The 17,157-nt window shown below is 37.7% G+C and overlaps 1 protein-coding gene across 1 annotated transcript; it reads left to right on the forward strand.

Moving 5' to 3' along the window:
• Positions 1-1,012: 1,012 nt before the first annotated feature.
• LOC126334519 (zinc finger protein OZF-like) lies at positions 1,013-3,778 on the forward strand. The gene is made up of 2 exons (XM_049996869.1): positions 1,013-1,225; positions 1,308-3,778. The coding sequence occupies exon 2, from the start codon at positions 1,392-1,394 to the stop codon at positions 2,652-2,654; it is 1,263 nt and encodes a 420-aa protein (XP_049852826.1). The 5' UTR covers positions 1,013-1,225; positions 1,308-1,391; the 3' UTR covers positions 2,655-3,778.
• The last annotated feature ends 13,379 nt before the right edge of the window (positions 3,779-17,157 follow it).

Here is a 17,157-nt window from a genome sequence, read left to right on the forward strand (position 1 = left end):
CTGCCCATTGTATTTGCGTGGCTATGCGCGCCACGGCACTTACTACATTTATAAAGTAGATTTTTATACATACCGGTTCGGTATTTAACATTTTACAATGAAATGCATTGCAATATGCCTCCAACTTGATGCGAAAAATGTACTGTGCAGAGAATCAGATTGATCAGTAGGTGGAATTTATTTGCTTGTTATCAGGCATTTGTACTCTTTTGTAGAGAAATGCATTGAAACATTTAGACATTTCAAGTTGTTTGTTGAAATATATTTTTTTGACAGACCCATTTATTTTTAAGCAGCTCTCTGGATTGTGTGTGAAACAATTTAGCGTGCATCAGTGGTTAATTTTTGCATGGTTTCACTAATTATCTCGAGCACAAATAAGGCACTTGAACTATTAAAGGTCAAATACAAGACATTAAGAGAAACCTATAAATCTCGAAAGAAAAGGTATTGAGGGAAATATGACTATTGCATAAATATTTTCACTGGACCAGCAATGAAACTTAACCTTAAACAAATCCAGAGTGTATGGCACGTGATAAACTAAAAATTAGTTATTCGAGATTATATTCAATGACTACAATAAGATTATAAAATCTTGGAAGAGCTGCATGATTTCAGATGATATTTACATGTTTGCCATTACAGACAGTATTTTCGTTTCGTGTGTTATTTCTTTTATTCACGTGTTTGTTTCTCCTCGTTTATGCCTGTGCGAAATCAATTTTCGGATCCAACATTCGGGTTTGTCTTCCTTGAATTTAACTCTTGTCACAGCTCTAAGGCCATAACCTACACTGTAATATTCATACCCGCCCATGCGATTTCAGTTGACGTCATATTCAAAGCCGTGCAACTACGTAGAATTTGTGCCGTCCTATTTGAACGGTAGCTCACGAAGCCACTACAGCAAGCCAAAAGCTATGGCACCACATGAGATGCGTGTGTGAACCCGGTGTTAGATTGCCGTTCAACTGATTATCTTCGAAAAGTCAAAGATATTATGCTGCGTGGTAGTTGAAGTGATTGTACACTTGTGCGTTAGTTATCTTTGAAATGAGCGGTAGAGTTGCTTTTGTATTTCGAAGATGTTTATGTGGTATAACTACACTTACAGTTGTAAATTATTTCCCTGCTTTGGTGATATTATAGTGTCTTAATAACTGTGAGCAGAAAAATGTTTTCATACTTCTCATCTTTCGGATAAATGCGTTTGACATATAGCGTAAGTAATAATTGAGTTTCATTCTCTCATGTTCTTCAGATTGTGGGTGAAAGATTGATTTTGTTTTTGTATGTTGATGCAGACGGCATGTTCTGGAATTCTTGGAGAGGCTGCTCGCTGATCCCTATGCCTTTAAATTAATATAGTAAGCTCGTTGATTGTAGCTATGTTAGCTACAGATTTGAAAACTGAAAACGTATTTCCTGATCTCACAACAGAGAATGAAAAAGAAATTGCTGCCCGTGTTAAGGAGAGTCCGAATCAGAATGTCTTATATACGGATGATGCAGAATTTTTCGCAACGGTGAAGGTAGAGCCAAGTGATATCTTCTTGACTGATTTTGTGTATGATACCAGCAATGACGATTCACTAGGAGTTTATTTTAGCGCTGACGATATTAAAAAGCAAAATAAAAAGAAATTTAGCTGTTCGTTATGCACCAAGCATTATACCACTAATAGAGCTCTTAAGGGGCATATACGTTCTCACACAGGGGAGAAACCCTTTGTTTGTAATGTTTGTGGGAAAAACTATGCTTTGAAAAGAAATTTCGAGGTTCATACTGCACTCCATAAAGGAATTAAAAAGTATGAGTGCGAAACCTGTTCTAGAGGTTTTGCTCGCAAAGAACATTTAACTCTACATGTAGCTAGGAAACATTCAGATGACAAACCATATGTTTGTACAGTCTGTGGAAAACAGTTTGCTAGCAGTTTTGACTATAAGAATCATGTTTTGAGACATGCTAAAGGAAAGTCTTTCTTTTGTTCTGTATGTGGTTCTGGATTTTCCCAGAAAAATGATATGTTACGTCACTTAATACTGCATACTGGCATCAAAGCTTATCAGTGTAGTGTATGTAACAAGAAATTTTCGGCAAAATCTGCTTTAACTGTTCATTTAAATGTCCATAACAAGAAACGCTATGCTTGCACAATTTGCTCAAAGTCATATTCATCAAATTATTTGTTGAAATATCATTTACGGCTCCATGAAGGAGAGAAGCCAAATGAATGCGTAGTTTGTAAACGAACGTTTTCCTGCCGCTCTGCATTGATTTTTCATAAGCAAGGGCATGCTGGTGATGGGAATTACCAGTGCCAGTTATGTAATAAAAGATTTACTGTACCATCAAGACTGAATTTGCATGTTAGGTCTGTGCATACCAAAGAAAGATGTTTTGAATGTGATGTGTGCAAAAAATCATTTTTTGGAAAAGCAGATCTTGCTAAACATGTCCTTATTCATATTGAAAAGAGATATGAGTGTAATATATGTACTAAGAAATTTGTTCGTTCATCTCACTTAAAGAATCATATGAAAATGCATGTGAAACAAGAAAATTTTGAATGTAATTTATGTAATAAGAAATATGTACGGAAAGGCTCATATGTAAATCATATGAAACTTCACAGAGAAGATTGTTAAACAGTTTTTTCATAAACTTTAGTTCACAAAGAGCATGTTTATTGTGTGTTTAGAGTAATCTTTTGTTCTGAGGTTCTAGAACACAGTGCCATGTTCCTCAGGCAGTAATGCCGTTAATGGACATACTTCCTTCTGCATTAATGGTTCAGAGATTGTATGATGACAGTAATATATTATGCACTGTGGATTACAGCTGATGAAAATTATTTCATATTTCTGTTAGCACCTTTGCCAACTACTTTTGGCGTTTGAAATACTGTTGGTCATGTTTAATATGTCGTCATGATTTTGCTATATCTGCTCCACCTTACGTTTCATATAGTTTTATTAGTTGGAAAACAGAGTAGATTCTGGAGCAAACAGGGTGTGTCCGTATATGTATACTTAAATTGTAAGTCTGATAGTAAAAGAGATGCACATCAGTTTAAAAAATAACGTGTTAGGTTTTTCTACTTAATGTATTCTGGAGATGTTAAGATACTTAAAGAAATTGATCGTTGTGGCTAAAGTGTAAACTCATGCCGTGATTTTGAATTGTGCTATCTTATCAACTACCTATATGTTTGAAAATATGAAAGTTAGAATTCCTTTTTGTATGTGCATAATTTGAACTTGAAATGGAATTCCCATTTTATTTACAGTATTGATTATATGAGAATTTCTCTTTATGTAAAATGATTCTATTATTTTGGTTAGTGCTATGAATTTTTATGTTAAGTGACTGGCTGTATAAAAACAAATTGTATAATAAATACTATATAACAAGCTTTTGTATGAATTGTCTGTATTCTGTCTTTAAAATCGAAGATACCAAACACAAGTATCAAACAGTGTGAGAAAGAATTTATAGTAATTACCCTACTTTTGTTAGGACAGATGAGTTCCGTGTTGCTTCTATGTTTATTATAGACTTTAGATGTGAGTTTGAAAGAGCAAATATGTACTTTTACTGTTCACCTCATGTTTGTGCATATCAGATACGTAAGGTAATAAATCATTGTTATTATGTTGTTTGAAAAGAAGCTTCTCACTTCTGTGGACTGACTTGTGTGTGTTTCAAATCTACCACTTTCTCCGCTGAGCAGAATAATAATAAAAAAGTGCTTAGTGCAATGTTAACTACACATGCAAGTAGTGAGAAATATGGTACAACCTATCAGCATTGGGCGGTGATATCGGCAACATGTCTGTTTGCCAATACCCAGTATAGCATCACATATCCACCTGTACGTTAGCTTTCAGAATATAAGGACATCTGGACAAAAAGAGATGGTTTAGATTCTTTTTATTGTTGCGATCAACATAATAAAAACTTTAAAGTATCAGACAACAAACCACACTGGGGAAAAAGGGGTTCTGGAGGAGAAGGGAGGGGTGCTGTAACTATTAATGCTAAACATGCAGTGTCTAAACATAATAGATTAGGCCTACCTTGATAACATATTTGTATACTTCACTAACTCACAACTGAACTATAACTTTCCAGCATAAGCTGGTCCTGGCCGCCAAACATGTCACTCTGTCCCTGTAACTTTCATTTAAAAAGTAGTTTTTTCATGTGACATGTACTGGAAGAGGTGAATAACAGTGTTCTCACTCAAGACCTCCCCAATGCTATGAGTGTCCTGATGCTTCAATGGCTGTGATACAAATGATTGTGTGACAACATTTGTTGGTTATGTAATTCCAACAGGTATTTTCCTTGATAGCTACATTGGTTTGAGCTTATGATTCCATTGTCCAGGAAGTGTTGGCTGGGCTGGCTGTCTTGTCATAAATGTATGTTTACAATCAGAAAAAGAGGAATTATTTTACCATATTCAATGCTGGTTAAAAGTTAAATGGGAGGAGGGGGTGACGTGCTTCCTTGCATTTTTTGTAGTTTATATATGTATGTGTGTACGTAATATAAGTAAAAAATATGGGGCATTCCACATAAATCAACTACTAAAAAACAAATTAGAGCTTCAATGATTTAGAATTTTGTAATTGCTTGTCATTTTATTCTACATATCAGCATAAAGTAAAATCCAAAATTTGAGACTTTTGACATTCTGTTTTTGAGTTATTAATTTTTAATATGTTGGTGCCACAGTAGGGGCTCAGTGATTTTTGTTCTTTTGAAACCTTAAGATGACCATTCTCAGAATCTGACACACTGATCTGAAATTTATACCATTTTACTTGGTTTCTTATAAACTCTAAAATATGTGCTATTTGAATATATTTCTAAAAAGGTTGAAGTATGAGAGTTGTACACTACTTATTAATGTGTGTGTCAAAATTCATGATGGTATTCCCACGGGAATACATGCTAAATCACTTAATAAACTGCGTTTTCACTTCTCGCTGGATTTTACATGAATATTTTACAAGTATGAGTAGAGTTACTTTGAACATCTATATCTCAGAAATCGAGAAAGATACAAAGAAAATTTTTAATGTTGTTCAAGATCAGGATTTCAGGAATCCATCACAAAATTTGCAGCCGTTTGCTGTGCATAGCCGTCTTGGAATCCTCAGCTGTGTTTTGGTCCATTTGTGATGTGAAAAAGTAGTAAAAAAACCTTTTGATAGGGTTTTCTGCGGAACTGTTCGTGAACTATTGGTGCCTCCGTAAGTCCCATCAAGCCCACTATAAACCACATCAAATGCAAAAAGAACCAAACGGTTTGGTACATTTGCCTAAGCAGGAGGAAGTGTGTAATATTCATACTTTGACCCTATACTGTAGGATAGTGACAGTAAGGCGATCCTTCTGTTTGGTATCCAAATGGTCCATAGCCTTTGGACTGTCTAAAAAACCTTGATCCTACATTTTTGTCATCAATTTAATCTGAGGTATGAGCACCAGAAAATCCTATTTCTATGCGCGGTGTTTTGGAACATATGCTGCATAGCGATAGTTAAAATTTAATTATTGAGTAGCCTTCTAATTAAGCACTCATCAGTTTATTTTATAAATGTACAAAATTATGCTCGTAGTCAGTAGTGTTTACAAAACAACAGAAAAAACATTACCAAAATATAAGAAAACAAAACCAAACTATGGAAACTCCAGGATGGCATAATGGCAGAATTATGAAAAGGATAGTGGCTACTTATCATATTGCGGAGACACTTAATCACAGATAGGCATAACAACAAGTAAGTTTTTGGCAAAAAAGGCCTTCACAGAATCAGGCAAAAAAAAAAAAAAAAAAAAAAAGACCACAGTTTCAGGCTGTTGATGCTAGACTGTGAGCAGCAGCTGATCTCCACTATATAGTGAGTAGCAACTATCCTTCTCATAATACTGTCAGAAATGGAAAACATTCAGTTTGATTGATAGTAATTTGCTTCTGTTGATATGAATCATTGAAATAAAATTACCAAAGTACAGGAGTGGGAAAAGGGAGCAGGTTGCTACATGCATGTTTTATCATAAAGAATATGTTCTCTAGAGATAATGGGACAGGAAACTTATAGTGTCATGATTTTTGCTTTGTTGTTCAACGAAACATTTAAAGGCAGGTGTTCCAATATGATAAGTATCATGCGCAACCACTAAGTTGAGTATTGTACTTGTATTCCAATGAGTGCTTTTCAGTATTTTATTGGGTGACATTTCAAGTTATAACACTGGTTCATTTTTGCCACTTTGTCATTTAAGGATATTCATATAGAGTGGAACCAGTGGCTTATCAAATGCACCTAAAATTACAGTTGAGACAGTTCTCTTAAATGCATATTAATAACTTGTTGAAGCACACTGATGAAGTATTCACACCCTTCTAATTTTGACTGCTTAAGTGATACAAAGCAAGTATCCCACCAGTCGTTTTTTTCCATGTGATAAATGATTAGCTTGCAGAGTAAGAAAGTAACTTGCGAAAAGAGAGTTTGTGAAGCGATAGCAGTTACAGAGCCTCAGAAGTATGCATTTATTTCTATGAGACTAGGTAAATTTAAAGAAAAAAATGTTTCTTGTTTTAAGGACTTTGATATTAATAAAAGTCAAATGAGTCTAGATGCAGTTGGCTTGCTTTTCAAGACATTACAGGATTTGGTTTTTGTGTCTTTGACAGAAAATGGTGGATGACTTACATGCCATCAAGAGATGAAAAAAGGAGAAGTTAACTTTTTATTTATGCATCTTTCTTGACCAACTCAGCCTTTTTCATAATGAAGAATACCAGATAAATTGACTGTTTCAAAAAGCCTTCATACTTCGTGAATTAAATCCCACAGCTGCCACTGAGAGCAAACTATACGGCAAAAATCTGTCATTGTTGCTTAAGAGAACCTGGTTATGTCTTGTAAAGAAAACTGCATTACATAATTTTAGGCTCTAATAAGATTTTTATTGGATTGCTATGGGCCTTACATTTTTCATTGCATGGCACACACATAATAAATCGTTGTTTATTGATAAAAATGATCAGCGTTATGTATTTGCAAAATAAAGGTACAGTTAAATAAACTATTCATAGTCTGTTCAGCATGTGTTGTTATGGTATATGTTTAAATACTTTCTTAGTTAACATGGGCTCCTAAATCAGAATAGGAATTTAATTATATAATTTTAATAATAGAATAAATTGAGTGTCATGAAATAAAAATAATGATTTTGACAGTCTTATTTGTTTTTCTTATATATAAAGTTAACTCTGTAATACATTACTGGCCATTAAAATTGTTACACCACGAAGATGACGTGCTACAGACACGAGATTTTACCGACAGGAAGAAGATGCTGTGATATGCAAATGATTAGCTTTCCAGAGCATTCACACAAGGTTGGCGCCAATGGCCACACCTGCAACGTGCTGACAAGAGGAAAGTTTCCAACCGATTTCTCATACACAAACAGCAGTTGACTGGCATTGCCTGATGAAACGTTGTTGTGGTACCTCGTGTAAGGAGGAGAAATGCGTACCATCACGTTTCCGACTTTGATAAAGGTCGGATTGTAGCCTATCACGATTGCGGTTTATCGTATCGTGACATTGCTGCTCGCATTGGTAAAGATCCAATGACTGTTAGAAGATTATGGAATCGGTGGGTTCAGGAGGGTAATACGGAATGCCGTGCTGCATCCCAACGGCCTCAGATCACTAGCATTCGAGATGACAGGCATCTTATCCGCATGGCTGTAACGGATCGTGCAGCCATGTCTCAATCCCTGAGTCAACAGATGGCGATGTTTGCAAGACAACAACCATCTGCACAAACAGTTCGACATCGTTTGCAGCAGCCAGGACTATCAGCTCGGAGACCATGGCTGCGGTTACCCTTGACGCTGCATCACAGACAGGAGCGCCTGCGTTGGTGTACTCAAAGACGAACATGGGTGCATGAATGGCAAAACATCATTTTTTGGATGACTTCAGGTTCTGTTTACAGAATCATGATGGTCGCATCCATGTTTGGCGACATTGCGGTGAACGCACATTGGAAACGTGTATTCGTCATCACAATACTGGCATATCACCCGGTGTGATGGTATGGGGTGCCATTGGTTACATGTCTCGGTCACCTCTTGTTCGCATTGACGTTACTTTGAGCAGTGGACATTACATTTCAGATGTGTTACGAGCCATGGTTCTACCCTTCATTCGGTTCCTGCGAAACGCTACATTCAGCAGGATAATGCACAACCGCATGTTGCAGGTCCTGTACAAGCCTTTCTGGATACAGAAAATGTTTGACTGCTGCCCTGGCTAGCACATTCTCCAGATGTCTCACCAACTCAAAACATCTGGTCACTGGTGGCCGAGCAACGGACTCGTCACCATACACGTCACTACTCTTGATGAACTCTGTTGAAGCTGCATGGGCAGCTGTACCTGTACACGCCATCCAAACTCTGTTTGACTCAATGCCCAGGCGTATCTAGGCCGTTATTATGGCCAGAGGTGGTTGTTTTGGGTACTGAATCTCAGGATCTATGCACCCAAACTGCGTGAAAGTGTCATCATGTGTCAGTTGTCGTATGATTTTTTGGTCCAATAAATACCTGTTTATCATCTGCATTTCTTCTTGGTGTAGCAATTTTAATGGCCACTAGTGTATGTACAGTGTCCTAAAGGCTGTGCAAGACGCTGCACTTGACAGTAAAATAAAATTTATTTTAATATTTTGCCCTTGGAAATGATCGTGAAAATTGGCACACACAGATGTGACTAACAACATTTCTCCTAAACAAAAAAACCCCAGTTTTGGAATAACAACAGATTTTCCATTGCTTAAATTCCAGTTTTTAAATTTTCAAAATTAAATTCTTTTTTAAATATGTCTATTACTAATGAGTTTAGAGGAAACTCAATGCAGAGTACAGTACTTGCCGTATCTCCAATACTATTTAATTTAATTCTGGAAAATATGATGAAAAAATTATAGCCAGCTGGAATAAGAGTAGGTAATGAATAAAATGCTGGCTAGCATATGAAGATGATGATGTAATAAGTGATAGCAGGGAGGATTTGTATCTCACTGCAAGTTATTACAGAAGTATTGCAAGAAAATCAGCGTTATGAATTAATGAGGAGAAAACTGAGTACCTGGTTATGAGTAAGGTATCCATTGACAGTTTCTGAAGTCATTTTTAAAAGAAGTTGTAGGAAAGTTCTGGTAGGACATAAATACTTTTCAAAATTAAGTAAAGTTTACATTTTAAAAGTAAATACTTTAGGATTCAAGGAGATTACTCATCAAAAAGTGCTGCATTTTGGCATTGTTCGTCAAGGTGGCTATGTAGTGACATAGGCATGTGTATGGATGCACTTGTATGTGTGTTTTCGGTCTGTTTTACTCTAGCTTTAAAAATGGTTACTCCAAAAGCTAGCAAGTTTTCTTTCTTTTGTGTGTAGCTAACAACTACTCCTTGTTTCTGCTTTTCAGCGAGTGGTGCCCTGGATTCCAAAAGCATTTAAATAATTGAGAAGCATGGTTAATTAGCAGAATGGAATGGAAATTAAGATTGAGGCGAGGATTGCAGCACCATATAGAACATATTTTGGCTTATGGGATGTGTTCTGCAGTGGATCAGTTTTGAGACATTTTAAAAGCAGACTATCCCAGGGTGTAGTTTTCCTTGTAGCTCTATATGGGCCTGAAAAATGTATGTTATGGAAAAGAGATGAATAAAAGACACTAGTCTTTGAGAAGGGGATATTAAGGAAATATCTGGCCCAATGAGCTGCCTCCAGTCACACAAATGAAGGATATTAAAGGAACTGGCAAACGTATAGTCATTGGCTGTTATTGGGTGAAGGATGAAGAAAAGGTGGTTTGTTGTGGGCAGGACACCTAACTGGGAAGGAAGAGGGAAGACTACAATGAATAGTGTTCTCAGGATCTGTGAAGGGCAGGAGGAGCCAGGGAGGCCATGGACAAGATGGAAGGACGACATCAATGGGGTATGGAGGCAATGGGGCTGAGGAGAGGAGAATGGACCATGGAGGTGGGGAACAGAAATGATTGGTGGAGGAATTTAGAGAATGTGTATGGTCTCACAGGCCAAAGTGGCAATTAAGCAGAAGAAAAAAAATTGGCCTGGAAAAATTCAGCATTTTTGTGAATGTTGCAGTATTTTAAAGCTTATAAGGAACTGAATAAAATGCCACAAATTTTAAGTCTGTAATTCAAATAGTGTTTGAGATATGGTGATTGTAAGATTTTGGAAATTTAAAACATGAGTAGTTGAGAAAAATTAAGATATTTCAAGCAAACAACTGTTATCGGTTTACAAAAAGTTATCAAATTTTGAGATATCAAGAAGTAGACAATTATTTGATTTTGCATGGACTGACCTGTTGGAGAGTTGTTCATTATTAAATAAAAGTTTTCTAAACTTAAAAACTGCTGTTTCAGTTTTTATGACTAAAAGTGCATTAAGTATTCTGCAGACATAGATGTCAGGCTAACCTACAGATCAGTGTATTAACACAACATTTATTTTGCATTCACGTTCCTTGGCTTCATCAACTCTCAAGCAAATTATCATTTTTCAACATAAGCTAGGCATTGGGATACAGCTTGGAAGATGTGATAAGGTCAAGAGGTTTTGTGGACTATTAGTGTAATGTTGAATAAAACTTATGTCGAAGACAGCAGGAAGCAGAGACGATGAGTTGGATTCAAATGGCAGCACCAGTTGGAGTTTAATTTTTAGTTTTTATCGCTATGACTGGTTTCGGCCAAGGCAATTTTGTAGTACTTATATGTCTGTTGCTGTGGGAGTAAATACACAGTGTGTGTCCTGTGATAGACCACCATGTTCCATATGCTTGACAAGGGATTAAATAATGAGTTGTTACTCTTTTTGCAGATATGCTGTTGAAATTATAGGGAGAATGGTACACTGAAAAAAAAATCACTTTGTATTTGTTTAAACTGTATTAGGAAAAAAAAATAAAGTTGATTTTCTGAGTGGTAAAGAAAAGCAGTTTACTGAGACAGTAATTTAATGACAAAGGAGAGATCACTGTTGACAAAGTGAAGTGTCCACACAATGAAATATCATTTGTCCCGAGTCTGAAGGGTTTAGACATAGTAATGTGAAGACACTGGCATAAACACCCCATTCCCAGACTACATTTTTATTTTTTGCTTGTGTTATAGTATACTTGTAAATATTCAGTGCTGCCCTTGTCTGATACTGAATTAATCTTCCAAACAATTCCAGGTTGGAATATCAACAATATTATGACAAGAATATACTGTTACTCACCATAAAGATGACATATTGAGTTGCAGATGGGCACAATGACAAGACTAGTACACATTAAGCTTTCAGAAAGGAAACAGCATTCACATAAGTGAGCACACCTGATGCATACATTAACACAGTCTCCAGCCTTTCCTTTCTGAAGGAGGATTTGGCTGAAAGCTCAGTGTTTAAAATACTTCTTGTTGTGCCTGTCTGCAACTCATCGCGTCATCTTTGTGGTGAGTAGCAGTCTATCCTTTACGTAATGTTATGTCTTCTGGCAGAAGGATTGAAGGGTATTGAAGAGGGTTGAAGGAAAATGAGTGGAAGGTTTAGGAAAAGTCACCCAGAATCTTGGGTCAAGGGAGACTTGCCAGATGGGATGAGAAGAAATACAGACTGTTGGGGAGTGCACAGGATGAGATGTGAAAACCCGAAAATGTTTTCATAATGTTGTTCCATTAATCTACCATCTTGTCAGACCTTACAAACATCTAATGAAGATAAGTTGTCAGTGTCTGCTCATATATACAGTAGAGGCTTGATGTCAGTTGTGAATGGTATCTAGACCTATTTTCATCTAACATCATGGCAGCAATTTGTGTACAGAGGAAAACTTCATTTAGCATCTGGGAGCAATTAAATATGGCATCAACACCGACTTCAAGAGTGTGGAAATTACTACAGCAGTCTATTTGCATTTAAATAAATAAATAAAAATAGGACAGAAACTGCATAAATAATAATTCATGATAGAATTACTATTAATAATGTCTTAAATCAGGTTAATGGAAAATTGTGTGAGTGATGTAGTAAGTGTACAAAACAAGCTACTGGCCAATTCAAAGACAAAATGTGATACGGCGAGTCTGCTTATGCAAATGCAATGCTGACTCCTCATCTTGGCCTCAGAGACACGGCATGCAAGCAGTTAATACGTACATGAGCTACACAAGTGTGATACACGATTTTCTTCACTTATGGTAACTGACATGATGACAGGAATAACATCTGGCCATCAAATTACAATAAAATTTCTGAATCATGAATGGGTAGTACTCCTTTATAATAATGGAACTTTAATTGCTGACATTAAAAATCCTTCGTCAGGAATGTGCCTCTGAAACTGTCAGGAAACAATTTTTTTTTACATAGGTGTAGTCAGTCACTAATTGAGGCAAGGAGGTATTGGACTATGACTAGGGAACATTCTACATCTACAGCCATATCCTGCAAACCATTGTGAAGTGTATTGCAGAGAGCACGTCCCAAAGTTCCAAATATTAGATTTCTTTCCTTTTTCATCTGTGTTGAAAAATGGCGCCATGATACTGTCACATGAAAAGTAATGTACAGCAATGCAGGGTGTCTGGGATGTACCACTGTGGTGCCAGAATTTCCTCAATTACTACCAGCTTAGGTTAGCAACAGTGTTACAGGAATGTTTAAGCTCTTTATTTGGTGAGATGTTGGTGGGGTGTTTTTGGGATGTGGCAAGTTGAAATGGCAGCTAAACAGGGTTTAGGTGCTGTGAGGGATATATAAGGAGGAACACTGTGGGTAGGATAGGGGATTGATAATGGTGCTCTGAGCCGACAGTAGGATGTCAGCAGGTTGGATAACTTATGGAAGTGTTATCTGGAAATCTCCTCCAGGTGCTGGAGAGCAAGGGATTCAGTTTCAGATGATGTATGGAGTAGTGATTGTGGAGTAATAGTATCTTGCAGAGGGAGTGGAGATGGTTCTGGAAACTTTGGAGATTTGTGGTAATTTCCTACGGGACCAAACTGCTGATGTCAACAGTCCCTAGTTTTTTTTTTTTTTTTTTTTTTTTTTTTTTTTTTTTTTTTTTTTTTTTTTTTTTTTTTTGTGGTCATCAGTCTACTGACTAGTTTGATGTGGCCCACCACGAATTCCTTTCCTGTGCTAACCTCTTCATCTCAGAGTAGCACTTGCAACCTACGTCCTCAATTATGTGCTTGACGTGAAATCTTCTCGTATCTCCCGGCCTTTTCCAAGTATACCTCCTCCTCTTGTGATTCTTGAACAGGGTATTCGCTATTACTAGCTGAAACTTGTTACAGAACTCAATTAGTCTTTCTCCTCTTTCATTCCTTGTCCCAAGCCCATATTCTCCTGTAACCTGGTCTTCTACTCCTTCCCCTACAACGGCATTCCAGTCGCCTATGACTATTAGATTTTCGTCCCCCTTTACATACTGCATTACCCTTTCAATATCCTCATACACTTTCTCTATCTGTTCATCTTCAGCTTGCGACGTCGGTATGTATACCTGAACTATCGTTGTCGGTGTTGGTCTGCTGACGATTCTGATTAGAACAACCCGGTCACTGAATTGTTCACAGTAACACACCCTCTGCCCTACCTTCCTATTCATAACGAATCCTACACCTGTTATACAATTTTCTGCTGCTGTTGATATTACTTGATACTCATCTGACCAGAAATCCTTGTCTTCCTTCCACTTCACTTCACTGACCCCTACTATATCTAGATTGAGCCTTTGCATTTCCCTTTTCAGATTTTCTAGTTTCCCTACCACGTTCAAGCTTCTGACATTCCACGCCCCGACTCGTAGAACATTATCCTTTCGTTGATTATTCAATCTTTTTCTCATGGTAACCTCCCCCTTGGCAGTCCCCTCCCGGAGATCCGAATGGGGGACTATTCCGGAATCTTTTGCCAATGGAGAGATCATCATAACACTTCTTCAACTACAGGCCACATGTCCTGTGGATACATGTTACATGTCTTTAATGCAGTGGTTTCCATTGCCTTCTGCATCGTCATGTCGTTGATCATTGCTGATTCTTCCGCCTTTAGGGGCAATTTCCCACCCCTAGGACAAGAGAGTGCCCTGTACCTCTATCCGCTCCTCCGCCCTCTTTGACAAGGCCGTTGGCAGAATGAGGCTGACTTCTTATGCCGGAAGTCTTCGGCCGCCAATGCTGATTATTTATCAAAATTTAGGCAGTGGCGGGGATCGAACCCGGGACCGAAGACGTTTTGATTATGAATCAAAGACGCTATCCCTAGACACTACTTAAACTAACTGACGCTAATGACAACACACACACACACACACACCCATGTCCCAGGGAGGACTCGACCATCCGATGATGGTTCTGGGATGCTTGTGCTATGGCGATGTGTTTTTGCTGTGCCAGTTTTGTGAGTGCCAGAGACTGGCAGAATCTGAGAAGATGCAGTCATTGTGAAAGGAGGTGTGGGATACAGAGAAAAGAATCTTTACAGTTAAGCCTTTTGGGGAGTTCCTCAGTTTAGGTTGCATTTGAGAAAGGGGATGTAGGACTGGATTTTAGACAGGGAAAGGGATACAATTCTGAACTGATGCAGAAAGATGGAGCAGGGCTCCTTTGTGCCAGGAATGGTGTAAAAGAAAATGCTGAAGTACATCAGGATGAGGGATGAAGTGGAATCAATAGGAATAAATATAATTATAACTATCAGAGGAATCAAGCTGGAGCATCAGATTCTGCCTTGACAATCCAAGCGGACATGAAGACTGTTTTGTGTGGGGATGATAGTTGATACAGTGTGGCTCAAAGCATGTTCAGTTTGGGTGGTGGTGAATAAACACAGAAAAAGAGTGGACACTGAGATGAGTATGCTATAGAGAAGAGTAACAAAAGAAAACATCATAGGTTTGTAGAATGCAAGGAAAACCATTCAGAAAAATCATACAATGGAAACTCCAGGTAGAAATATCAACAATGTAAGAAAATAGATTGCTGCCTATCGTAGATAAGAAATGTTGAATTGCAGGAGGCACAGTTAAAAGACACTTCACAAACATTTCAGCCACAGCCTTCATCAGGAAAAGAGAAACACACACCATTCATAGAGATGAGCAAGCACATCTCACACATGACCACCAAATCTGGCAGCTCAGGTCAGAATGCAACTGTCATGTGGGATGGAAGGAGCAATCTGCAGGGGGCATAGAATGGGAAGGGATAGTACTATATGAGTGGGGGGAGAGAGGAACACTATCTGGCAGTGTGCGCAGGATTAGAATGCCAATAGATGCAGTGTAAGGAGGTTGTGTGGGGCTAGGAGGTGGGGAGAAAAAGAAGAGGAGCAGGAAAAGATAGACGGATGAATTGGCAGAGAATTCATAACAATGAGGGGGGGAGATGAGAATGGAGAAGAGATGATAGGACAGCAGGGGTGGAAACTGGGTGGGACTGGGGGGACAGTGTGTTACCATATGTTCATGGCCTGGTAATTATGGGAGCGGGGAATGTGTTGTAAGGATAACTCCCATCTGTGCAGTACAGAAAAGCTGGCGGTGGACAATCGGATCCAGATGGCTCGGATAGTGAAGCAGCCCATGAAATCGAGCATGTTATGTTCAACTGTACATTGTGCCACAGGGTGGCCTAGTCTTCTCTCAGCCACAGATGGTGCTGGTTGTTCATTTTGGTGGACAGCTGATTGGTGATAATACCAATATAAAAAGCTGTGCCACTATTGCACAGACCTGGTAAATGAGATTGCTGCTTTCACAGATGGATAGGAATATTGATATTTTTACAAATATCAGGAATGCTCCATATCAATTTTTTAAAAAAAATATCATTATTGGCCTTCAATATATGGAAAGAAAGTATCAATATATCGACATAAAGAATACTGATGTACCTGTGTGTAAAAATATCAGCTACACACTGTAAATATATTGACATTTTTAGATCTGTATATCTAAGTATTGATTGATTGTTAGATATCCTGTACATCATCAAGCTAGCAGCCTGCCTATCTCCCTTCGAGCAAGAATTGAAAGGAAAACAATGCATATTCACACTTGGTGACAACCATGTTGCTAACAGTGGTAACTGTATGTAAGTGGCACAATAAAAGGTGTCTGCTGGGTCTGTTTTTCGGTTTCCTCACATATCTTTTTGAAGAATGCCAGTGTGAAGAAATAGCACACTAGTTGCATTAAAAGTTGTTTTTAATGCCACGTGTGTGCTATTTCTTCACATCAGGAATCCTGTTATATCCTGTTATTCCACACACACTACCACCCCCTAATGCAATCAGACTTTTTCTTCTTCTTTTATGCCATATACACTTGCTCCACACAGTCAAAGTGAAGATGGGACGTGATGAAAGCTCAAAAATTATTAACACTACTTCACACAGTGAAAGTAAAATTATCTTCTTCTACAATTTCAAAAGAGCAACTTCATATAGCTACAAAAAATTGTTAAAAAAATATAATATAAAAGAAAAATATCAGTACTTGATATTGCCATTTCAATACTGATGTTTTGGGGGGAATATATCACTGATATATATCAACATTTTTTGGAAAAAAATATTGATATATTGATATTTTATCAACAGCTCTATAGGTAGCTCAGCCCCTGATGGGATATAATATCTACATCTGCATCCATCCTCTGCAAACTTCCATGATGTGCATGGCAATTATTAGGGTTTCTTCCTGTTCCATTCACGTATGGAGTATGGGAACATTGGTTGTTTGAATGCCTCTGTGTGTGCAGTAGTTATTCTAATCTTATTTTCACAAACCCTGTGTGAGCAATATGTAGAGCTTTTAGTATATCCCTAGAGTAATCATTTAAGGCCGGTTCTTGAAACTTTGTTAATAGACTTTCTCGGAATAGTTTACATCTGTCTTCAACAGTTTTTTAGTTCAGTTTGTTCAGTAGCTCTGTGACACTCTCCCATGGATTAAACACACTGCTGACCCTTCTCTGTATACATTTAGTCTCCCCTGTTAGTCCTATTTGGTACAGG

The sequence above is a fragment of the Schistocerca gregaria genome, chromosome 2, assembly GCF_023897955.1.
Source record: "Schistocerca gregaria isolate iqSchGreg1 chromosome 2, iqSchGreg1.2, whole genome shotgun sequence".
Lineage (NCBI taxonomy): Eukaryota > Metazoa > Arthropoda > Insecta > Orthoptera > Acrididae > Schistocerca > Schistocerca gregaria.